Source organism: Eucyclogobius newberryi, unplaced genomic scaffold (assembly GCF_026437365.1).
Source record: "Eucyclogobius newberryi isolate DKJ021-1_F unplaced genomic scaffold, fEucNew1.0.hap1 SCAF_21, whole genome shotgun sequence".
NCBI lineage: Eukaryota > Metazoa > Chordata > Actinopteri > Gobiiformes > Gobiidae > Eucyclogobius > Eucyclogobius newberryi.
The window spans coordinates 7715906-7741506 of record NW_027315846.1 but is presented as its reverse complement, the minus strand read 5'-3'; the positions used below and the strand labels follow the sequence as shown (position 1 = coordinate 7741506).

At 39.1% G+C, this 25601-nt stretch overlaps 1 protein-coding gene across 1 annotated transcript in view; it reads left to right on the top strand.

The window, feature by feature from the left end:
• Nucleotides 1–20076, top strand: part of gabrr2a (gamma-aminobutyric acid type A receptor subunit rho2a) — a 100546-nt gene extending 80470 nt beyond the window's left edge. The window contains exons 6-9 of the mRNA XM_072458411.1: nucleotides 7610–7750; nucleotides 10630–10782; nucleotides 13597–13805; nucleotides 19143–20076. Of these exons, the coding sequence (XP_072314512.1) occupies nucleotides 7610–7750; nucleotides 10630–10782; nucleotides 13597–13805; nucleotides 19143–19472 (833 nt within the window). The 3' untranslated portion in view covers nucleotides 19473–20076. The remainder of the gene's footprint in view (nucleotides 1–7609; nucleotides 7751–10629; nucleotides 10783–13596; nucleotides 13806–19142) is intronic.
• Nucleotides 20077–25601: the final 5525 nt, after the last annotated feature.

Below are 25601 nucleotides of genomic sequence, written 5' to 3'. Positions count from 1 at the left end.
TACTTGTGACTTGTACATAAATACTCAAGACTTACTTGTGACTTGGACATAAATACTCAAGACTTACTTGTGACTTGTACATAAATACTCAAGACTTACTTGTGACTTGGACATAAATACTCAAGACTTACTTGTGACTTGGACATAAATACTTGAGACTTACTTGTGACTTGGACATAAATACTTGAGACTTACTTGTGACTTCGACATAAATACTCGAGACTTACTTGTGACTTGGACATAAATACTCAAGACTTACTTGTGACTTGTACATAAATACTCAAGACTTACTTGTGACTTGGACATAAATACTCGAGACTTACTTGTGACTTGGACATAAATACTCGAGACTTACTTGTGACTTGGACATAAATACTCAAGACTTACTTGTGACTTGTACATAAATATTCAAGACTTACTTGTGACTTGTACATAAATACTTGAGACTTACTTGTGACTTGGACATAAATACTCGAGACTTACTTGTGACTTGGACATAAATACTCGAGACTTACTTGTGATTTGGACATAAATACTTGAGACTTACTTGTGACTTGTACATAAATACTTGAGACTTACTTGTGACTTGGACATAAATACTCAAGACTTACTTGTGACTTGTACATAAATACTCAAGACTTACTTGTGACTTGGACATAAATACTTGAGACTTACTTGTGACTTGTACATAAATACTTGAGACTTACTTGTGACTTGGACATAAATACTCAAGACTTACTTGTGAATTGGACATAAATACTCAAGACTTACTTGTGACTTGTACATAAATACTCAAGACTTACTTGTGACTTGTACATAAATACTCAAGACTTACTTGTGATTTGGACATAAATACTTGAGACTTACTTGTGAATTGGACATAAATACTCAAGACTTACTTGTGATTTGGACATAAATACTTGAGACTTACTTGTGAATTGGACATAAATACTCAAGACTTACTTGTGACTTGGACATAAATACTCAAGACTTACTTGTGACTTGTACATAAATACTCAAGACTTACTTGTGACTTGTACATAAATACTCAAGACTTACTTGTGACTTGTACATAAATACTCAAGACTTACTTGTGACTTGTACATAAATACTCAAGACTTACTTGTGACTTGGACATAAATACTCAAGACTTACTTGTGACTTGTACATAAATACTCAAGACTTACTTGTGACTTGTACATAAATACTCAAGACTTACTTGTGACTTGTACATAAATACTCAAGACTTACTTGTGACTTGTACATAAATACTCAAGACTTACTTGTGACTTGTACATAAATACTCAAGACTTACTTGTGACTTGGACATAAATACTCAAGACTTACTTGTGACTTGTACATAAATACTCAAGACTTACTTGTGACTTGGACATAAATACTCAAGACTTACTTGTGACTTGGACATAAATACTTGAGACTTACTTGTGACTTGGACATAAATACTTGAGACTTACTTGTGACTTCGACATAAATACTCGAGACTTACTTGTGACTTGGACATAAATACTCAAGACTTACTTGTGACTTGTACATAAATACTCAAGACTTACTTGTGACTTGGACATAAATACTCGAGACTTACTTGTGACTTGGACATAAATACTCGAGACTTACTTGTGACTTGGACATAAATACTCAAGACTTACTTGTGACTTGTACATAAATATTCAAGACTTACTTGTGACTTGTACATAAATACTTGAGACTTACTTGTGACTTGGACATAAATACTCGAGACTTACTTGTGACTTGGACATAAATACTCGAGACTTACTTGTGATTTGGACATAAATACTTGAGACTTACTTGTGACTTGTACATAAATACTTGAGACTTACTTGTGACTTGGACATAAATACTCAAGACTTACTTGTGACTTGTACATAAATACTCAAGACTTACTTGTGACTTGGACATAAATACTTGAGACTTACTTGTGACTTGTACATAAATACTTGAGACTTACTTGTGACTTGGACATAAATACTCAAGACTTACTTGTGAATTGGACATAAATACTCAAGACTTACTTGTGACTTGTACATAAATACTCAAGACTTACTTGTGACTTGTACATAAATACTCAAGACTTACTTGTGATTTGGACATAAATACTTGAGACTTACTTGTGAATTGGACATAAATACTCAAGACTTACTTGTGATTTGGACATAAATACTTGAGACTTACTTGTGAATTGGACATAAATACTCAAGACTTACTTGTGACTTGGACATAAATACTCAAGACTTACTTGTGACTTGTACATAAATACTCAAGACTTACTTGTGACTTGTACATAAATACTCAAGACTTACTTGTGACTTGTACATAAATACTCAAGACTTACTTGTGACTTGTACATAAATACTCAAGACTTACTTGTGACTTGGACATAAATACTCAAGACTTACTTGTGACTTGTACATAAATACTCAAGACTTACTTGTGACTTGGACATAAATACTCAAGACTTACTTGTGACTTGTACATAAATACTCAAGACTTACTTGTGACTTGGACATAAATACTCAAGACTTACTTGTGACTTGGACATAAATACTTGAGACTTACTTGTGACTTGGACATAAATACTTGAGACTTACTTGTGACTTCGACATAAATACTCGAGACTTACTTGTGACTTGGACATAAATACTCAAGACTTACTTGTGACTTGTACATAAATACTCAAGACTTACTTGTGACTTGGACATAAATACTCGAGACTTACTTGTGACTTGGACATAAATACTCGAGACTTACTTGTGACTTGGACATAAATACTTGAGACTTACTTGTGACTTGGACATAAATACTTGAGACTTACTTGTGACTTCGACATAAATACTTGAGACTTACTTGTGACTTGGACATAAATACTCGAGACTTACTTGTGACTTGGACATAAATACTTGAGACTTACTTGTGACTTGGACATAAATACTTGAGACTTACTTGTGACTTCGACATAAATACTTGAGACTTACTTGTGACTTGGACATAAATACTCAAGACTTACTTGTGACTTGGACATAAATACTTGAGACTTACTTGTGACTTGGACATAAATACTATATGATATACTCTTACTTCTTTTGCTATTGCTAACTGCAAACACAACACAGGAAAAGTTTGGCTCCATTAATGCCAGCGGAGGTTAAATATCACGCTATACGTTGAAAATAAATTGCTCAATTATAAAAAGCTATAAATTCTACTGGCAGTGATGTAGTCCGTTTGCATTTAAATGTGTCTCACCAGTAATTAAACGTCAATTAGAGGAACAATAAAACAGTTATGATTTAATGGACAGTAAAACAAAACACCTGTTGGGTATTTTTGATGAATGAGTCTGTAACTGCACCACCGGGTCCGGGCCCTAGGGGAGCTGTTCTCCCTGACAAATCTATCAAATCATAAAAGTCACCAAGTCTACTGTCCACAAACTGTTCAAAAAGGCCCTGTTATTGATGATTTTTTATTTAGATGTATGTTTTATGGTGGCGGTGTTGAAAGTATAGACCATTTTGGGCCAGATGGGTCAGAAAAAGTTGAATAAATTGGTTGTTGAAAGTATTAATAGACAGATACTAAAATTAAAACTGATACAAATGTCAGATTATCACTGGGATTAATGTATGTTCGTTGCGTCTATCCCAATCAATTATACCATTAATACATATTTTGGGTTCTCCACTTTGTCTCATCAACATAATGTATACTATATGGGCCAATAAATATTAAAATGGACCCAGATAGTGCAATTTGTGAGGTGAAAGATTGGTCAAATAGTGTAAAAATTTCACTCAAATTAAGTTATTTATTTGTCTTTGCGCTCCATTTTCTCCCGGCTATATTTAGGCAGTGGTGGAAAGTAACAAAGTATCTAAGTAAAAGTACTGTACCTAAGTTAAGTTACCTACATTTTTAAGTATACATACTTTACTCAAACATTTTACAGTGCATACTTTTTACTTTTACTATATTATATTTCAGATCAGGTATTTTGTACTTTCTGCCTCACAATTTTTTTGTCTAGTGGACTGAAGAGTGAAAGTAATGATTTTTAAATGATTTTAGCGTGTTTATGGAGACATCTTGCCCACATTTCAAGAGTTCAAACAAAATCAGGATAAATAGACAGATAGACCAGGAAAATTGCTTCTTAAGACCAATTATCAAAAAAAAAAAGAAAAAAAATCAAGATCATAATCTGACCCTTCAATAGTTCTCTGTGTGAGTTACTTTTACTTTTACACTTACGGTATTTTAACTTAAGTAAGTATGTTTTTTAATACTTTTTCTTAAATATTTTTCTGCTCCTGTATCTGCACTTTTATTCAAATAATATAAAACAAAACGGTGCCCTTCTTCCATCACTGCTTTAAGTTATTTTATCGTTTTTTAAAAGCCTTCATGGACCGTCCCAAACTCTGGAACCGCTTCCCTTTGCTCATCAAAGCTGCACAGACACTGCAGCACTTTAATTTAAGCCCCACTTTTATACACAAATTAAACAAGCCTAAAGTTCACAGTTTAAGTTGAGGTCGATCTTCGTATGTTTTTATGCAATCTACTTGTGACTGTCCCTGTTCAATGCTTTGGTCAAGTTTCTGCGGTTGTTTTTAAATGTGCTTTAGAAAACAAAATGGTCTCGACTTATTCCAGATCATTATTTTCCTCACTTTATACCATGCAATATTTTAAAGGAGACATATTGTGCAAAACGGGACTTCTATGAGCGTTTACCCATGTTAGAATCAGGCCAACAGTAAAAAAAACAAACCAAAATGTTCTGCCGCTCCGAACATGAAGTCAGTGCGTCTGTTTCTGTTGTTCAACTTATCTCCGTGCACAATGCCAACTCTACGTGTGATCATGTTTTACAAGATCACGAGGAAAAAAAAGCATCGGTCTCCGTCTTTCACTTTGACGTTGCCGTTTGATTGACGTGCGTTTCGGGGCCGGCCGGCCGGACCGCTCTCTCCTCGGCGGCGTCCCGGTGCGCGCCCGGGGATTCGCCGTTTCACACACATCAAAGGGATTCCCAGGAAGATCTGCGCTTAACCAGGGGCCCCTTTTCAAAAAGCACGGCTATAAATTTAAGATTAAGGTTACTCCCTGTGATGTTTTAAGACCAGGGCCGCCTGTGAACTCGCCAGAGTGTCAACAGCTCAGCGAATAAGACTCCGGCGATGCTATTGGTCATCAACGAGGACGATAACGAGGACGATATCAATCTACAAAGAAAGAAAGTAGCGTCCCGAGATTAGGCGCCGAGTCGCAGTGGGAAGCCAAAAACTTTTGAGTTGGAAGTTTTTGTTTTCAAGCTGTTTTGTTCGTTGCTGTTTAATTCTCACTTGTGCCTCCTTATTAGTACAACAACAAAGTATTGGCAGCCTACTTCCATCGCTGCGTATTGCGAAAAGTACATTTTTTGTTCCATGTGCAATCCAAAAAAAGTTACATCACCAAGGCTTAACTGTTAGATATATTCTCTCTAAAAAAAAGTTATCCCCGATCCCAAAGGCGGGACGTCGTGCTGAGCTCAAAGCGTTAAGCGTGCTGCCCCCTTCTGGCTGCGGAGCTTTGAGTCTTAAAACCCTTCTGGTCCTAATTGTGCATTAAAGAGAAAAAGGGCGCCGACAGCTCTTAAAAGTATTCCGCTTCTTGGCCCCAGAAACTTAAAGGATTTTGTTATTATGATAATTACTTTGTGTCATTATCCAAATTGTGTCCCGTGCTTCCATACATATGTAAATGTGTTGTGAAGCTATTGAAATGCTAATCAAGGTAATTTGTGTGGCAGTCCGAATGTGTTAAGAAAGCACTGCGTCGGTGAACATGTGCACAGGTTAATTAGGGCCAGCTTAATACAGTTTCTCACAGTGGGATATTACACAGTGATGAGCTATTCAAGTCGAGCTCATACTGTGTTGAATATACGTCGAATTTGGACCAATCATCAATTTGGCTAGTTTTAAGTGTGCGTTGGTTTTGAAGTGAAGAATACCGCACTGTCGGCATAGCAATTATTAAATCAAATATTTGAAATAAAATGTAATCTTTTATGAGTCTTCAAAATGTTGCATATAAAGAGAGACAGAGAGCTGAAACACGGAAAAACTCTTACCAAACCTGTTGTATGTGAAGATATTTAAACTTTTTAGTGGGTGTGGCTTTCCTTTGCTTCTTTCAAGTTTATTTCAAAATGACAACTCCAATGGCAGGTGCATTTACTTTAATCAAGGTCACTTTTCTATTGGGGGTCTGCCGCCTGCTTGTCTCCATGGAGATGTTATTGCTTTGCATTGAATGTTCTGCAATATGGCATTAACTATGTGTGTTTGATTGCTTGAAAACACCTTTGTAAACATGCATTCTTACTGTGAGCATGGTCTCCTTTCCACAGATCTGGTCCGTAACTTGGCACTGTGGCCTGTTTATCTACATGCAGCTAGTTAGACGTTTAATGCCAGACTGTGGAACATTTCCGGCAAAGCTATAAACTCTCCATGGAGACAAGCAGGTGCATATTGCACCTTTAACTTAAAGGTACAATCTGTCATTTTTCACTTGACCTTTAGTGACAATTGACCTCCAACAGAAAAATGACACCTTTAACTTAAAGGTACAATAAGTCATTTTTCACTTGACCTTTAGTGACAATTGACCTCCAACAGAAAAATGACACCTTTAACTTAAAGGTACAATAAGTCATTTTTTACTTGACCTTTAGTGACAATTGACCTCCAACAGAAAAAATGACATATTGCACCTTTAACTTAAAGGTGCAATATGTCATTTTTCATTTGACCTTTAGTGACAATTGACCTCCAACAGAAAAATGACACATTTAACTTAAAGGTGCAATATGTCATTTTTCACTTGACCTTTAGTGACAATTGACCTCCAACAGAAAAATGACACCTTTAACTTAAAGGTGCAATATGTCATTTTTCACTTGACCTTTAGTGACAATTGACCTCCAACAGAAAAATGACACCGTTAACTTAAAGGTGCAATATGTCATTTTTCATTTGACCTTTAGTGAGAATTGACCTCCAACAGAAAAATGACATATTGCACCTTTAATTTAAAGGTGCAATATGTCATTTTTCATTTGACCTTTAGTGACAATTGACCTCCAACAGAAAAATGACACCGTTAACTTAAAGGTGCAATATGTCATTTTTCATTTGACCTTTAGTGACAATTGACCTCCAACAAAAAAATGACACAGTTAACTTAAAGGTGCAATATGTCATTTTTCATTTGACCTTTAGTGACAATTGACCTCCAACAGAAAAACGACATATTGCACCTTTAACATAACATAAAGGTGCAATATGTAATTTTTCATTTGACCTTTAGTGACAATTGACCCATTCTTAAAGGCTTTAAGAATGAGTCAATTCTCACTAAAGGTCAAACTCATCATGAATGGGAACCAATAAAGTCAATATAATCACCATCCTGAATAAACCACATAAATAATAATCAGCGCTGTGTGTGTGTGCGTGTGTGTGTGTGTGTGTGTTCTGGTGTGTGTGTTCTGGTGTGTGTGTTCTGGTGTGTTTTCCAGACGCGTACACGGACGAGGACCTGATGTTGTACTGGAAGAGCGGCGACGAGTCTCTGAGCACGGACGACAGGATCTCGCTCTCACAGTTCCTCATTCAGAAGTTCCACACCACGTCCAGACTGGCCTTCTACAGCAGCACGGGTACGGCAAAGACGGGACGCGGCGATACTCCCGACTGTAAACACATCTGCGCTTCATTCGAGAGAGGGCCGTAATAAAGAACGTATCGGTTTATTCACTCCATTTGAGCTGATTAAAGGTGCTCTTTCTGGTGGTGGTTGCACAAGATTGTCTGGAATGTTCCTCATTATGGTGTAAAACTTTTCCATATTGCAATTGTGATGATTTTATCGAGAGAGAGAAAAAGGTAATTGAAGCAGAAGTATTTTTACGGTGAGCTGGGTCGCAGATCTGACTTGTAACCTGGCCTGGTGGCATTTTTATTGACATAGTTTAATAGTACTGATGAAGTTTTATTTTATTAACCTTTGCTTAACCAGGTAAAACCCATTGAGGTCGAACCCCTCTTTTTCAGGGGCAAAACAAAACCATTTAAACAGGTAAAAGAACTCAATTCAAAACACAGATAATGTTCATAGAATTCGCTCTCTTAGATAATTCTCCTTTAATATCACTAATATCTTCGCCACTTATCTTTTTTTTTTTTTTTAATCTGAATTTAGCTAATCTAATGAGAACCAAAACCTTGACCATTTGAAACTCTAAAAGATCTCAATGAGCTCCTGTAATATCACGACCAAAACATTTTGCTTTATATGTTATTTCTCAGTCGAGCTAAACTTGTTACATGAAAATACAGAGAGTACTTGAAGCTCTGTTTTGATAAAGAAAAAGAAAAGAGAGAAGAGTTTCAATAGAGACACTTCAAAACCTCTTTTAGATTAAAGGGCCTGAGATAAAGTTTTACTTGCTACTGTGCCACCAAAATGTCTGAATTTTTCATCAAATACCGTCATCAAAGTAAGTTATTTTAAACGAGCTTCATGTCCAGAACATAGTGTTAACTTAAACGTGGCAAAGTGAGTCACAGGGGACACGTCGGTTAAAGTTAAAGTACATTTCATGCATTTCACGAGCAAGGACCAAACCCTCGTTAAGATGCTAATTGACATATGAGAAACGTAGAAACACACAAATGTACAGAAATTGATGCAGTTTTGGGGCCTCTGACAATGATAGTTGTTGGCTCCTGGGCTCCGGACCCCCCGTCAAGGACATAAATGAGAATAATTAGAAGAGAGTCGGAGGGAGGGGCACGAAGTCACAAACGCTGACGTGTGTGACATGGATGCTTAAAGGTGGTATGGACGATTTTTTTCAGCAAATTTTTAGTCATATTTCCTCGTGGCGTGGATAAATCATTTGTCCTGCCACGTATCGATCATAAAACGCACCTACCGCTCACCTGCAGCCGCGTCTGGCTCGTCCCCACGTTTCCGCGTGCCTAAGCGCATGGATCTATCATAATATAGTTCCCTCAGTGTACGGGGCAAAATGAAGACGGAGAAAGACTGTTCGAGCTCACTCAGAAGTGGACAGAAATCTACGGGAGACGAGCGATGTGATGCGCTCCGTTGCGCTAATAAACAAACGCACGTGTGTGTTGTATCAGTCCACACGGGGGAGTGCGCATGTGCACTTCCGCCTGCGTTCTCAAATCGCGGAAAAATCGTCCATACTGCCTTTAAATAGTGCAACCGCAGGAAGGGGCGTGAAAGTTGTGTTCCTGCTCCCAAACAAACCCATCTTCATTTCTTTCACCTTTATTGACTTTTCAGCATGCGTTTGGTTTCCTTGACATTGGTGTTTCATGTTATAACATTCTAGATAATGATTCAAGGCATAAACCGAAAAGCCTTCGATCAATGAAGAAATCATGACAATACAATATCCACGCTCTCAGAATATGTCAGGTGATGTTTTACGAGCTTAAAATCTTCTGTCAGACTTTGGTGTTTTCAATTTGTTACGTATCAAACTGTAGAAAGTCTGAGTGCTGTCTGAGCACCTACACGTGATGTCACCTGATTCCAAGCAATAGACAATGCACCCATCATCATCATCATCATATTTGTCTCCCTATACCAAGGGTCTAACCTGGAGCTCGCCCCGTTTTGAGTAGCTCGCCAAGAGATTTCCAAAATTCATGGAGAAAGCTGCAAAAGAGTGAACGAACGGAAGTCTAACTCGATCTTGCAAAAGTTATAGATTTACATACAACATTAACCCTAAAGTTTAACAGTCCCGATAAAAACAAGTGTTACCCGGAGCTGCTCTGTCCACAGGGAAGGAAAGGAACGACGTGAAGACGATAAGTGCCAAGGGCTATGCAGCTAAACTCCTACGCCTGAGGGGTCAATTACTGCAAATAAAATCACATCACATCATGCAACCGAGTGAATAGGCAGTGACCTGTTAAAAGAGTCTAATTAAAATGCACATGAATACAAGAAATAACCTATGATTTATTCAAAGACCCACCTGTCCTGTAGTGGATCTGCCTATTAACAAATAACTTGACTGTTGAACCTGTGAGGGCCTTGAAGGTGGAAAAGCACGATATAAATACATAAAGTTTCAAAAACACAAAGAACCGTCTGAATATTTACACAGTCCAGCCCTAGAGCAGGAGGTGGGAGGGGTCTCAGAGGAGGTGGGAGGGGTCTCAGAGGAGGTGGGATGGGTCTCAGAGGAGGTGGGAGGGGTCTCAGAGGGCATTCGGGTCAGTCCTCTCCTCGTGGATCACCCGAGGCTGATCTTGACCTTGCGTGAGCCGATGGGCCTCTTGTTGAGGTTACTTACTATAAATACACTATAATGCATTAGTCTGTATTACATATTGAGATGAACAGAAATCACAGTTTGCTCTGGCTTTCGCAACAGGAATAAATATCTCACGGTTGTTTTGTTCCGGTGACAGTAGCTCACGGAGGTAAAGAAGTTTGAAGTCGAGACCCCCGTCCTGTGCTAACCCCGCCCCTTCTCTCTCTCTCTTCCAGGCTGGTACAATCGTCTGTACATCAACTTCACCCTGCGTCGCCACATCTTCTTCTTCCTGCTTCAGACGTACTTCCCGGCCACGCTCATGGTCATGCTGTCCTGGGTTTCCTTTTGGATCGACCGCAGAGCCGTGCCAGCCCGAGTCTCCTTGGGTAAAAAAACAAAACCAAACACAAGCGTTTTCCTACACGTCTGCGTATGTTCTATATTGAACAGCGTGCACAAAATCATACACAAACATCGCCGTGGTTTATTCTTTCTTTAAAGGGTAACGGCGCCTAGTTTGTACCTCATGCTGTGAGGTTTTAACGCATGTTGTAAGATTCAGCAGAATGTTTTTTATTTTTTTTTCATCTTGCATATTCCAATTTATTCATCCTTCTTTATATTTTTACCACCTAAAAAAATGAACAACAAACATATCCAGCTGCTAGAGACAAAGGGGGGAAAACATCAAAGAAATGTCCCTCTGATTCTAAATAAACAGCAATAAACGTCTCTAAATCAGGCACAGAGTCGAGTAAAGTAGTGGTAAATATCGGCGATATCTTTGTTAAGTTTGTGTGATCTGATTACCGATTGCTCCTTCTAAAAGTGATCTAAGTAATACTCGGATTGCTTGATGTCAAATGAATTACTGATACTGATTACTGTTCTTGCTGGTGGTGCAGGGGTTGGGGGCGTTGCACGTATGTGGTTGATGCCCCCGAGTCTCTTCCTTTCATGCAGCAAACTGAGAAAAAAATCGCCGTATTTTCCGGACTATAAGTCGCACTGGAGTATAAGTCGCACCAGCCAAAAAATGCATAATAGAGAAGACAAAAACATATATAAGTCGCACTGGAGTATGAAATAAGGTTGCAAGTGTGAAAATAACAAGTAATATCACATATAAGTCGCTCCGGAGTATAAGTATATAAGTATAAATATAAGTATAAGTATAAGTCGCACCCCGGCCAAAAACTATGAAAAAGGGTGCGACTTACAGTCCAGAAAATACAGTAAATAAAACTAATCAAAATGAAGCAACATTAACTCGGCGGTGTGAATACATTGATTAAAATAGCTAGTAGTAGAAGCAGTTGCAGTAGTAGTAGTAGTAGTAGTAGTAGTAGCAGTAGTAGTAGTTTAGGTGACACTTTCATCATTACCACACTCTTCCCCAACTGCTTAAATCCGTCCGTCCAAATAGTTCTGCTGAAAGTTCCTCAGTGGGTCTCTGCAGTTTGTTTTTAAGAAGCTTTAGTGCACCAAAAGGCCCGGGAGCTGCAGTCGTGTCAAATGGTACAGGGACTTACGCACAGTTGGCTTTGGGATTTTCAGAATGGATTTGCATTCAAATTGGCGCTTTACTTTCACAGCGCTCTGGAAGAGTTACTGTCAATTTGGTCTGAAACTGTGGCGGCATTGTTTGCGGGACAATGGCATTACATAAGTTCAACATAAAAGGAGGAATTATCAAACGTATTGGATTGCGTCACAGATCCTTGTTTGAAACGGTCGGGCTGCTTATGACTCCGCTTACGGGGGGCCCCTGCTGAGCGCGGCGCCCGGGCTCGTTCTGCAGCTTGAAATATCTTCAAGGCTTTTTGCGTTCTGGGAGAGCAGAACTGAACCGGGGACCTGCTCGTTCAGGGGTGTAGCCTCTCGTCATCAAAGGTGCGCCGTGTAACTTGTAACGGTGGAGGGGTTTTTGCCACCTGGTTGTCTTCGTGGAGATGTTATTCCTTATCCTTTGCACGGGATGTTTCACAGCATGGCACAAAGCGTGTCTATCTCCATGGCGACAAGCAGATGACGCTCAGGCGGGGCCCCCTACTACTGTCTGGCAAAACCGTGTAAGCAACTGGAAGAAGTTCAAACATGTAAAAGAAATGACTTAACAGTAAGAATGCTCGTAGCCTTTATCGGACAGGACAGTGTAGCGTGAAGAGGGGATGAGACTGGGGAAAGACACGCAGTAACTTTAAAGCCGTGATGGCAGGCACGTGTGCTATCCACTCCGCCATCGAGCAGCACGCACGCCTTTCATGGTGTTTGTATAGAAATAAAAATACATCTGCAACGGCTCACTCCCGGACGAATGACTACTATACTCATTATACTCATTATACTTATTATACGTACTTATACTCACATTTTCATAAACTCTGTCAGCAAATGTACTCTGGGCGGATGGAGAGGGTTTAATGGGAGCAAGTTTTGTGAATTGTAAACCGTGTACGTAGTGTTTTGTTATTTGTGTTGTGAACCTCCAGAGATGGCACATTTTCGTACATGTTCTGGATGTATTGAAGGTACTTTAGTTAAATATTTCATTATGCAGAGTAATGTAAAACTTGTTTATAGGCGGCACAGTGGCTAGTACTCTTGCAAGTCCTGACCAAGTCCTGACCAAGCCTATCTGCTCCCTACTGGCATTGATAATGGGTCAGATGCAGAGAACAATTAAGTGTACTTTATCCTATCTTAACCGTATTAATAAAAAATGCAATGTTTTACTGTCAAATGTACGACTACTTGGAACTCAGAGAGGCAATAGCAAAGACTATTCTGTGTACGCTTAAATACACATTGAACACATAAATCAGTAAAGTATATTGCTCATGGCTTTTCCAATGTAGAGGGGAAAACGTTATGTTCAGTTTAGATAAAAGACCTTTAGTAGTAACCATTCTGCCCTCTTATGGCTGGAGCTTGTATTTATCTCTATCTATTTGTTGGGAAAAACAATTCTTTTTAAAATGGCGACATCTCGAGATTAAATTACAAACTGCCTTTTTTTTAAACAACCAATTTGATATTGCGTCAACAATTCCTTATTTAAGCGCAGAGTCTCCGAAACAATTGATCCGAGTATGACTTGAAACGCTTTGCCCCCCGCTGTGAGTGCAGCTAGGGCCCTTTTTGCGCAATATTGCATCATATTTAAAGCTTTCCTTCATTTTTTCTCCCTTTGTGTCTAGGCATCACCACAGTCTTAACCATGTCAACCATCATCACGGGAGTCAACGCGTCGATGCCCCGAGTGTCCTATATCAAAGCCGTGGACATCTACCTTTGGGTCAGCTTCGTTTTCGTCTTTCTGTCCGTCTTGGAGTACGCGGCGGTCAATTACCTGTCCACCGTGCAGGACCGGAGGGAGAGGAAGATGAGAGAGAGGGCGCGCTCGCAGGTAAAGGACACAAAAGAGACTGTTTCCAAGCATTAAAAAGTCACAAATGCGGTAATAATGCGCACGACTCTTTGCTTTATGGGCCTCCAACTGGGACTGTTGATGAGACATGAAGGAAACAGATGTTTAGCCATCAAGAACAGATGTCATCGAACAACAAAAGCTTATTAATAGTCATTAACAGCGAGGCAGAAATCTGCAGTTCAGATTTATGAGAAGTAATATTATCGGTGTATTGTTGAAGTCTATCTTTGGCTGCTCAGTCGTTTGACCAGTGAATCTGCCCTCGTCGACCGCGGTGCACCGGAGTTAACAGGCAATTTGCAGGTCCCGAACCACACCAGCTCTGTAGACAGAGCACTTCACGTCAATGTGATGGGTCATAGAAATAAGATTTGGCCAACAATTGGATTCATTAAGGCGAGACATTGCAGCCAAAACATTTTTTTTGTTTGTTTTCTGGTCAGTTCTGTCTCTTAAAGGTGGAATGGACGATTTTTTGGCCCAAATCTTGAGTCTCATTTCCTCGTGGCGTGGACTGCCGATTAGTCCTGCCACGTATCAATCATAAAACGCACCTACCGCTCACCTGCAGCCGCGTGTGGCTCGTCCGCATGAGAGCAGCACGTTTCCGCGTGTCTAAGCGCATTGATCTATCATAATATAGTTCCCTCAGTGTACGGGGCAAAATGAAGACGGAGAAAGACTGTTCGAGCTGACTCAGAAGAAGACGGAAATCTACGGGAGACGAGAGATGCGATGCGCTCCGTCGCGCTAATAAACAAATGCACGTGTGTTGTATCAGTCCACATGGGGAGTGCACATGTGCACTTCCACCTGAGTTCTCAAATCGACGAAAAATCGTCCATTACACTTTTAACATGTGTGAAAACGACAAAATTATCCATTTAATCCTCTCACATCCATAGATTTCTCTGGAACTAGAAAGGCTGTTCTTCAGATGCATTTTCATCCCATAGAAACATAATGATCAGCAATAGCACTGGAACAGCCACACATCACCGAGCTGGGATTCCAAAACATTCTCTTAGTCCAGGACAAATCGTGTCCAAAAACGTCCTCTCCTCTTCCGTTTGGGCCCCTCAAAGAGCCCGTTTCCCTCTTTAGACCAGTGCAGCGCTACACATCTCCGTGTTATTGCAAGATTAGTCGTGTAAAATGTAAAATTACGCTCTGTTTAGCACATTTCAGACGAGAACAATGAGGGTCGGCTACAGCATGTCACCGGTGTTACGTCACTGATTTTGCGGTTAAATCGTCCGGTTACCATGCCGGTTGCTATGGCGCATTCTCGGGTTTGGCCAAATTAACTCGTGATATGTTTTGGTCATTGGTCAAAACTAACCGTCCAGACTCGAAAAAATGAAAGCTGTATTTTACTTATTAACAAACATTGCAGCCCATCTTTAAAGTAGCACCTACACACACCAAACATTACAATCTTCAACTTAACAAGATTTTGACATAATGTACAGAAGGATTTGTTGATATCTAAGTGTAATTTAAATATGAGGCAACACAATCGCACCGACATGACCCAAAGTGACATAGCGATGGCTGCTGGGTTTTTGCATTGAAACTAACAGCACTGCAAGTATCAGACGTTATCCGCGTTCCAGAGATCGTGGATTATTTTTACGGGATGGGCGTGTTATCAACGGCAGAAGAACGACGGAGCGTTTTACCAGAGAAGCAAAAATCCAGACTGACAAGAGAAGTGGATTTCTTCAACTACAGTGGACTAGTGTTGAGTCAAAGCGCTCATTGATTAAGCTTCAAATGTGCCTCTGCATTGATAAGGGTTTTTATTTGGGAAAATGTTTTACCTCATGACGATTCAAAACCTTTATCAAACTGGTGTACCTATTAATGAAGCAAGAGAGAGAGAAATCATCACTTAAAAACAGCATTTGCGTAATCATTTGTTTAATATAATCACAAAGTATAGTTGCACCAATGATTTTCTTGTGTTTTTTAAATTGAAAAGTACAAAAGTTAGTCAACGTTTTCACTATTTTATCAAGATCACATCATTTCAACTGTCAATATCAGTAAACGCTACATGCTAAGGTTTTATAACAAGGTGTATTTCTCCCAAACATCTCCAGGGCCACTTTTTGATGACATTAGAAGGTGGAAAGTGAATCAGACGTCCAGATTTTGCAGATTAAAGGCACAATCTACACAATCTAAAGTCTTTCAAAGCAAATAAACGTAAAAAAAAATGTTGCTAATGTTAAATCTGATTTGTTTTTAAGATGCATTGTTATTTAAGGTTTGATTTCATGACAATAACTCAACAATGGATGCAGGAGCTCTGTGGCAGTTTAGTTTGCCATCAGAAGGTCGTTTCAAGGTCGACTGTTGTTGTGAAGCGTAAATCAAGACTTTTAACAGTTGAGATGTTATTGATTTTCGCCCCAATTTCTAACCTGATTTGAAAGACATCTCTGTATTGCATGCGGCACAAAGTATTTAAATGTTTTTTTGTGTTCTGCCCAGTATTTGAGGTCAAAAGGTATCCAGGCCGGACGAACCCAAAAGCAGAAAGGTTTTATATTTAGTGAAACGATCGAGGAAAAAGCGCGTTTGCTGGAGTTATTTTACATTTGGGGTGACGCTCTTCGAGTTGGTGCGTGGTTCCATCCGTTGGGGCAGGATTTCCTCACGCCCGGGCGCGGTCGGAGCGGCTTATGTGGGAATAATACGGTCTCGGTGGGCGCGGGATGGAAGTGGGACACAGATATGCTACGTTTGGGACAGGTAAAACAGGTCTAAACAACTGGAGAGGAATGATTATTATTATTTCTGTCAATTTCGTGTCACGTAATGGCAGCGCAAATGGATTATTTGTCATTATTATGCATTAGTAATAGGTCTTTTGAGGGAAGGCTTAACTCCAGCACATCAGTTAAATCATTTGCATGTCCTTGGAGTGCTGCTGCGCTGGGGAGATAACACTATCAGACATCTTTTTCAAGACAAAAATCAGGCCGTGCTAAAACATTAATCATATTAGCTGCGTCTTTCTATTACAGCAAAGAAAGTAGGGATGAATTAATTCAAATGAATCATAAAAGGCTGCCATTTTGTAGGTGATGAAGAACAGTATGTCCAGTCTTTTTGTGGACAATGCATTTTCCAGTAGCTCCACAAACGTGTTGGGAAAAGCTTGGGATTGTTGTTCAAATGTTGTTCAAATGTTAGTCAGACGTTTATGCTCATGAATGCGGTTTAATGTGAGCTGAATCCTCGTTTGAAAACAGGAAAAGCAAATCTAATTGTAACAGAAAAATTCGCAAATTGGCTGCACGATTCACAAAATCGTGCAGCCAGGTGCTGTTTGAAAATGAAAATTCCGGTCAAACATTGTACTAAGGATGATATCTACAATAGGAACACAATAAAAATATATATATTCTCTTTGATTCTTGACATAAAATCCCTTGTTGATATTAGACTGAAGTTTCCATCAGGTCTTACTTTGATTCAATATGCAAAGCACCTTTTTGTGGCATGAAAACTCATCAGGATGCTAATTTCCCAAGGCATTGGCAACAGCCTTGTTCTATAAGAAATGGAGTTAACTTTTTAAAGTCACATGCTAATAGATTCCAAAAGGAACACAGTCTTCGGCCTTGTCGGAACTCGCATTATCTGGCAACCCAAACCAAGGATTTTACAGTCCCATTAAAATACCTTTTCCAATACATGAAAAGTGATGTTTCCTGCAATTCTACTCTATGTAACCGCTTATAGTCCAATTTAGTCAAGGGTAAGTCTCGTAATAGACCTGTTTCAGACCAAAGTGGATGTGAGTCTGTATTTGAAATGTTTCGCAGATCTTTCCTTCCTGCTGCTGTCAGACTCTACAACAAACACTGCTAGCCCTGAACATGTGCAATACTGATGTAACCATGTGCAATACCATCATATTCATGTGCAATACTGAATCAACCATGTGCAATACCTGTAAATAAGAGCGTTCTATTTCGTTTTTTATACGGTTTACTTACCTGCTAATAGTATTACCTAGTCTTGTGCTAGTCATTTTTATTTTATTTTTATTTTATTCTATTATCATTATTATTTATCATTATTAATTCATTATCTTTATTTTGTATTTTATTATCTATTTTATTTTATTTCCCCCCCTCCATTCCCTATTAAGATAGGAGAGGAGTTTTGTTAATAAGAATTTTTTGTTTTGTTCATAGGAATTTTTTGTTTTGTTTATAAGAGTTCTATTAAGAGTGTGTTTTTGAAACTTCCTATAATCTGTCTTTTCCTCCTGTTTCTACTGCGTTGTAACACGAAATTTCCCCTTGTGTGGATATTAAAGGTTTATCTTATCTCATCTTATCTTTAGAATCACAGTTGTTGAAATGCTACAAAAATCACACAAACGCAGATCAGCAATTTTTATTTTGATTAATTAATTAATGTATTTATTTTTTCATTTATCCATCTATTTATTTATTTATTTGCTTTAACGTGTGGGTATTATATTGCATGCTTGTCTCTTTCACACACCTAATCGTGCAATGAGTGCCATTTTGTGTCCCTGATTGCGTTCTTGAAGCTGTGACGTTTCAGTGACGTTCATTACCTGGACAATGTTATTGATCTAATATTGTAAGAGTTACCTCATGGGGACCTGATGTTTGGTCCCCACAAAGTCCACATGAAGTGAATGTGTGTGCAGACTTCAGTCTCAACAGAGGGGATAAAAACCACCAACCGTCAAATGTGCAACTTGAATCGCTGACTCCAATATAATAATAATATACTATAAAACTGTATTTTTCTTTTATTCTTAGCTTAAGGCTGGACACTACCAGAAACAACACAAGTTTCTAGTTATTTTATTCAAACATCCCTTGCATCCCTTGATTAATCTGGAACAATGTAAGGTGAAGGTGAAAACAGGTTTGTCTGAGCCTCAGTTGCTGGACAAAGCGGGATTACCGTATTTTCCTCACTATAAGGCTCACTTAAAAGCCTTTTGTTGTCTCAAAAAAACGACAGTGCACTTTATAATTCAGTGCACCTTATATATGGATTAATTCTGGTTGTGCTTACTGACCTCAAAGCAATTCTGTGTGGTTTGTTTCACTTAATGCGCCTTATATATGAAAAATGATCGAAAATAGACCATTCATTGACCTTATAGTGCGGGAAATACGGTCCTCAAATACACAAGAATCAATCAAAATACAACTTTGAGAAAACCCTGATGAGGAAACACTTGCTTTTGCACAATAAGTCTCCTTTTTACAGTACGCGTGACATGTTCCCCCTCTCTTCCCTCCGCAGTCTTTACCCTGCACGTGCGGCATCTCCCAGACCCGCACCATGACCATGCTGGACGGGACCTACAGCGAGGCGGACACCAACAGCTTGGCCGGCTACACGGAGGACCCCCCCAACATGGACCGGGAGGAGATGCACGAGGTCCCCGAGAAGCCCGAACACATGGTGGTGCACCTGTCCGTGAGCAGCGAGTCCACCAACACCAAGAAGAAGAAGAGCATGCGAGGGCTCAACATCATACAGAACACTCACGCCATCGACAAGTACTCCAGGATGATTTTCCCCGGGTCCTACATCTTTTTCAACCTTATTTATTGGTCGGTTTACTGCTGAAAAGGCCGACACGAGACGCCAGTGGACAGCGACGGGAGCTGCTTCGAAATCAGGCTAAAAAACGGGATTTGTCCGCAGCAGACTAAAGCAGCAGGTTTATTTTTCCAGCGACTTGAATGTGCACTGCTGTAACAAAAAGATGTTTCTACGTTTTTCTGAATCTCTTTCTCAGCTCTCGGGTCGCCTGCTCGTGCTCTTTCTACTCATCCCCTCCACAGCTAAAGGCGACTTGTAAATCAGTCATCTGTGAGAAACGTGTGTATTTTTATTTAATTGTGAAACTCAGCTCAAGCTTTCAAAGAAGATTACATTTATATTCTTACAATCGAAGATTTATGAAAATGTACAATTATTTATGTTGACAACACAAGTCTGTAAATGCTAGCATGCTAACATGCTCACAGTATATATAGTATGTGTACATTCACTTTTGTATTTTTTGTCAAGATTACTTGAGGAATTAGAAAATAGACACATATTTTATTTATTGATGGATCATACTATTTTGGGAATAGCTCTTGTAGAATAAAGTGTTTTACATTTAGGTAAATCTTCATGTCACATTGTCCGGTGCAACTTAACAATTACTACACGTTAATAGCCTTAATAAAGCATAAACAAGGACTTAATTCATGATGAACAAATATCTTTGTAAATACTTAATTAAGGATTGGGACACAGCCTAACAGTTATTAAATGAATCATTCTTAATAGACTTTTCGCTTTATAATTTGTTCTTTATGAATGAAGCCGTTGTTGATGCTTTATTACGGCTAATACAAGTGTAGTTAATATAACGTGTTACTCCTTGTTCTCCTCCCTCTGAGTGATCAGGAGTGAATGATGTCATCATTAAAAACACAAAGATAGATCTCCCCTCTTGATAAAACCGTTCCGGCGTTTGAGATCCGCCCCGCCCCGCCCTGCCCGTGACGTAGCCTTCTCCCTCGTCCTCCAAAGGTCCCTCGTTATATTCTGCCCGTCAACAGGAGCCAGGCCGTTAAGCTCTCACATTTCAGGCAGCTTACTGAAACACAATCATTACAACATGTGGCTTTGGGCTTTATAGACCTTTTGCAGAACTTTTATATGAACAAATGCAACTAAATGCACTAAAACATGAGCGAGCGAGCGAGCGAGGATTCTTCGGGGCTATAACACACTAAAGTAATCCTTTTGTGAAGTGTACGAATCCGGGTTGTAAGATGGTTTAATCATTTGGGAGTTGGAACGGCGAGCACTATCTGTATTTGTGATTTAATAAAAGAGAACATTTTTGGTTCAGTCTGGCAGAATGTATGGTCTGTACTTTCACATTGTGGTTTGGCAAAGTGAGTCTTGTGGTCTCAGCTGAGAATAGTCCATGGTTGTCTCTGAGTGTTAATAAAGATATGGTTCCTTTTGCAAGCCGTGCGTTGCATTTTATCTGTCTGACCGAGAAGCTAAAGGTTATTATCGCACACTTTGTTGCTCTCGAACTGTCACCTTGCATCTTGAAGTGGTTTCGGAAGATTCATGTTTTAAAATACACGATTTGAGTACTGGCCTCACAGCAGCAAGGTCCTGGGTTCGACTCCCGGGCGGCGTGGGAAGTTTGCATGTTCTCCATGTGCTCTGGTTTCCCCTGCCACTACGAAAACACATTCTAGATCTCAGTGGGACTTACATAAAGGTCAATATGTGTTTTAATCTGTGTGGTTTATAAAGGTTCCAAAATATAATGTAAATTACCATATGTTCTGGACTATAAGTCGCACCGGAGTATAAGTCGCACTAGCCAAAAAATGCATAATAGAGAAGAAAAAAACATATATAAGTCGCACTGGAGTATGAAATGCAGTTGCAAGTGTGAAAATAACAAATAATATCACATATAAGTCACTCCGGAGTATAAATATATAAGTATAAATAAAAGTATAAGTCGCCCCCCGGCCAAAACTATGAAAAAAGGTGCAACTTATAGTCCGGAAAATACAGTAAATGATGCTTCGGCTCATCAATTATTAAGTTTAAGGTAATGATATACTTTATTGTCCCCATAAGGAAATTTGTCCTCTGTATTTGACCCATCTCCAGATCTTTGTGCAAGGCTTGGTCAGGACTACTCTTGGGTATTACAATAGGGTAATAATACTATAGCTATTACCTTTTACCTGATGCATGTTTTGGGTTGATGGGAGAAACCGGAGAGGACCCCACCCTGACACAGGGGGGGGGGGGAAAACGCTGCACAGAGGTCCCGGCCTGGCACTGAACATGCAACCTTCTTTCTCTGCCCCATAAGTTCTAACCACTTCATCTGGGTGAACTTTGCTTGTAACGACTGGAGAATTTTATTAGGTTTACAAATGCTCAGCCACTGTCTCATCCCTGACATTTACCTATCCTCCCCATCTATATTATCATAGTTTATCATTGTTACTACTGTAGCGTCCAGTCGAATTGAGAAGGCCAGAACTGATGGTTAAATGTCTTTTAATGGTTCCTTTTCTTTGTCATTCAACCAACGTAAGAGCTAGACAGAACAAAATTTTAAAAAAACATTACATTTTGGCCATAAATCACTGTATTTCTAGCTCATTACATTAGTATAATATTTCCCAACATATTCGTCACTTAAACATTTCAAATCTTTCATGAATACAGTCGTTTTAACTACAGACCTTGTTCCCCTGTCGACTGTAGCTAGATCCTTGAGTTTGTCCGTGTTTTGTCCGTTTATCGTTGTTCAATTTACTTTGCGTCTTGTTCTTAGTGTCAAGTAGACTTTTGTTTCACGATCACTTCCGGTTACACAGGAAGTTACCAAAATAAAAGCAAAACCTTACAATCCATCCATTTTCCACCGCTTGTTCCCTTTCGGGGTCGCGGGTGACTAGAGCCTATCCCAGTGACTTCGGGCCTTAGGCGGGGCACAAAAACCTTACCATACAACATAAATGTGTCAAATTGACCTTTACAACTATTATTTCTTTCAGTATTCATTGTTTTTTGTTGGACTTCACCACAAAAAGCCAGTGTCTAGTTTGAGAATGCCGCTCCCTGCCAAAGACAATCAAACTCATTCTGACCTTTTCATAAGCAGCACTGTCCATCACCTTCCTCGCCCACGTTTTCACCATTAGCCGTGCACGTGTCACCGGACCAGTATTTATCGCTCTGTAAGCCAAGTTGCCGGGATACGACGCGTGGCTCTCGCTCTCGCTCTCCCGCGGACACATACTGTGTGACGTGGGCGAGACCAGAAGCATTCTACAGAAAATAAGCCTATAATTTTATTCTTTTTGATATGCAATTCTTGAATACCGCTCGATATGACAGACTCGACCCATAAAAATTCCGGGATTGATCATGACAAGTGTTTGAAGCCGTAATAATAACACCACAGCTTTGGTCATGTTACTATAGACTTGCATCAGACAAATAATAAAGCGTTTCATTTTAACTTTGTGGCCAGTTCCGAGTGAATTCAAAGGAACGTTCTGGGCTAAACTGAGCAAATTGCTTCATTAATAATTAGTTTTCAGGTGCCTTTAAAGCAATTGAGGCCAGTACCTTGTTAAGCGCTGGTCATGCATCACGTTGTTCCCCAATGGACACTGCAGTTTGGATTAAAAATTTTAAAAAACGCAAATGAATGTGGCCTCAATAAACTCCAGAGGATAATTCGTTTGGACGTGTGAAGAAAAGTAAATAGTGTTTTTATTAAATTAAGATAACAGAGCTTAACCTTAGCGCAAACTTGAGATATAACTGAGATTGTTAATAAAAAAAAACAAGCATAAGCATTTTCTTCGCGATATGATTGTGATAAATGGCTTTGTTCAAATGCACACTAAAATCTGATTATTATCTGATTTCTGGACAATCAGGATTATTTAACTGAAATGCAAATGATGTGAACAATCAGCGAGCAAAGGAATCTGATGATTTTGCTGTTTATATATCATTGACAACCTTTAAACTCCAAAAATGTGAAAATAATCCGACTGTTTGAACGTGCATTTACCCACAGACAATTTTTCTGATGTATTTTTACTTTGAAAAATTACTGAAAATTCCTTTTAGAGAGAGTACGTCAAATCTGATCTGTTGAATAGTCATATTTTATGGCCAACATTGGACTTTATGGTCAGAATATGTGTAATGGAAGACAACAAACTATTATATAACATCATTATCACATCTGTTATAATGTGATAAACTAAAATACAAAAAATACAAATCAAACTTGAAACTTCACTGCAAGAACCAGCTTTTTGGGGGATTAACAGAGAAACATAAGTGCAAAAGAAGTGTATTTGTGATAGAGACTTTGGGATTTGAATGTATTCTTTAAAAGCCTGTGGGTAATTAGACTTTAGACTATTAGACAAGAGCTTTGTGGTAGCGTTCTGTCCAGCTACAGGAGACTTAGTTATGGCTGGTGACTTGTCTTCGAAATACCCTCAGGAAAAGAAATGGAAAAACTAAACATCCTCTCTAAAGAAGTGTACAGGAGACGCACAGAGGTCTGCCTTTTTTCTTCTTTCAAAATGACACCGTTTAAACTTTAAGAGCTCGAAAGAACTTGAACCCAAATCCCACTGGGTTTTTAAAATCTATATATGTTTTTTCTCTTTTGAAATCATGTCAAAAGAAATTGTGGGCAGTACACCAATTTCTCTTCAGATGCAGGTACTGTATAAGTGTCTGTGGCAAAAATAATAACTTAGAAGTGTTATTTAACTTTAAACCTTGTCCTTGATGTGTTCTGAGTTATTTTTTCTGACTAGTGAATTCACGTGATGCCACCGTGATGTGTCTTGTCAGATTTACGCAGGTTTCAGCACCATCTGCTGTCCGCCTTCTTCAGGACAGTATCCCAGGTGCGTGTGAGTGAAAAGGGCCCCCCTCGTCCCAGTTTATAGTCCCTTGGGCACATTTCTGGATTTCTCTCAGAAGAAGAATGCAATTAAAATTATAAGAAGACCAAATCAACCTCATTGGACCGATAAACCTTATTTCTTGACATCAAATATATAAAGTACCAGTATTTTGAGTCAAAGCAGGTATCTTATCTATATGACCACAGATGTTAATGTCGACTTTGACTCTCATTAGCGACTGTAACTTAACATCTTGTCCTCAAAATGTATACGTTAGAGGCAAGAAAACAGGACTAGCATAAGAAATGGACAAAGTTGTGATATAAAAGACTGGATCAAAGAAAGAACTGCAGCTTTGAGGCGTTTAAGGAAGGAACAATGCTCGACCAGCGATAGTCCGTCTTGAAGTTATGTTAGATATTCTGTGTTATCAAACTTTTTTCAAATACAATCAAAATGTAGAGGTTTTGAAAGCGCTCGTAGCCGCACTGCAAAGGCCTGTGTTGTGTTCTGACAGGTTCAAATGAGACGTCAAAGTCGGACAAGAATGAAACACGCTCAGAGAAAACACGAGGGGCATAAAACAACACATATTTCAGATGTCAAACCGTCACTAAAGATTTGGGTTTGGAAGATTTCTTGAAGATAAAATATAAAATGGCTGAATATTTCATTTCGCCCCCAAAGAACGTTGCGACATATTTGTGGAAGAATCTTACATTTGATCAACAAAATATGTCATCGATGTCTGATTTCTAATGGACATTTGCTTCATGACCCAATAATAACCCACATTTTCTTCTTACGACTGATTTTCTCAGACGCCTGAACACAACGGGCGACACATTTCCATAAATACACTGGATCAATCATTTATGGAGCGTTTTGGGAGCCGAGAAGCTTAATCTCACTTACAAATGGGGCAATCATTTCGGTAATTACTGACTGCAAACGGGAAGTGAAATTGCTCAAAAACGAGACCTTATGTAAACCCAAAGAGCGGTATTGCAAATCGGAAAGACCTTTTTCAAGGATACGTTCTGAATAATAAAATCAGATGAATTCAACACTGTTTTATCGTTGTCGAGTGAAAAGATTAATGCAATTGACAGATGTGAGTTTTCACATAATGCTACACACTGTTCTATGAAGTCATCCACCTGTTTGTCTCCATGGAGATCGATACGTTTAATGCCATGGTATGGAAAGCAATCAAATCTACTCAAGCAGATTGAAAATGACTCTCTGAAAGCAGTGGAAA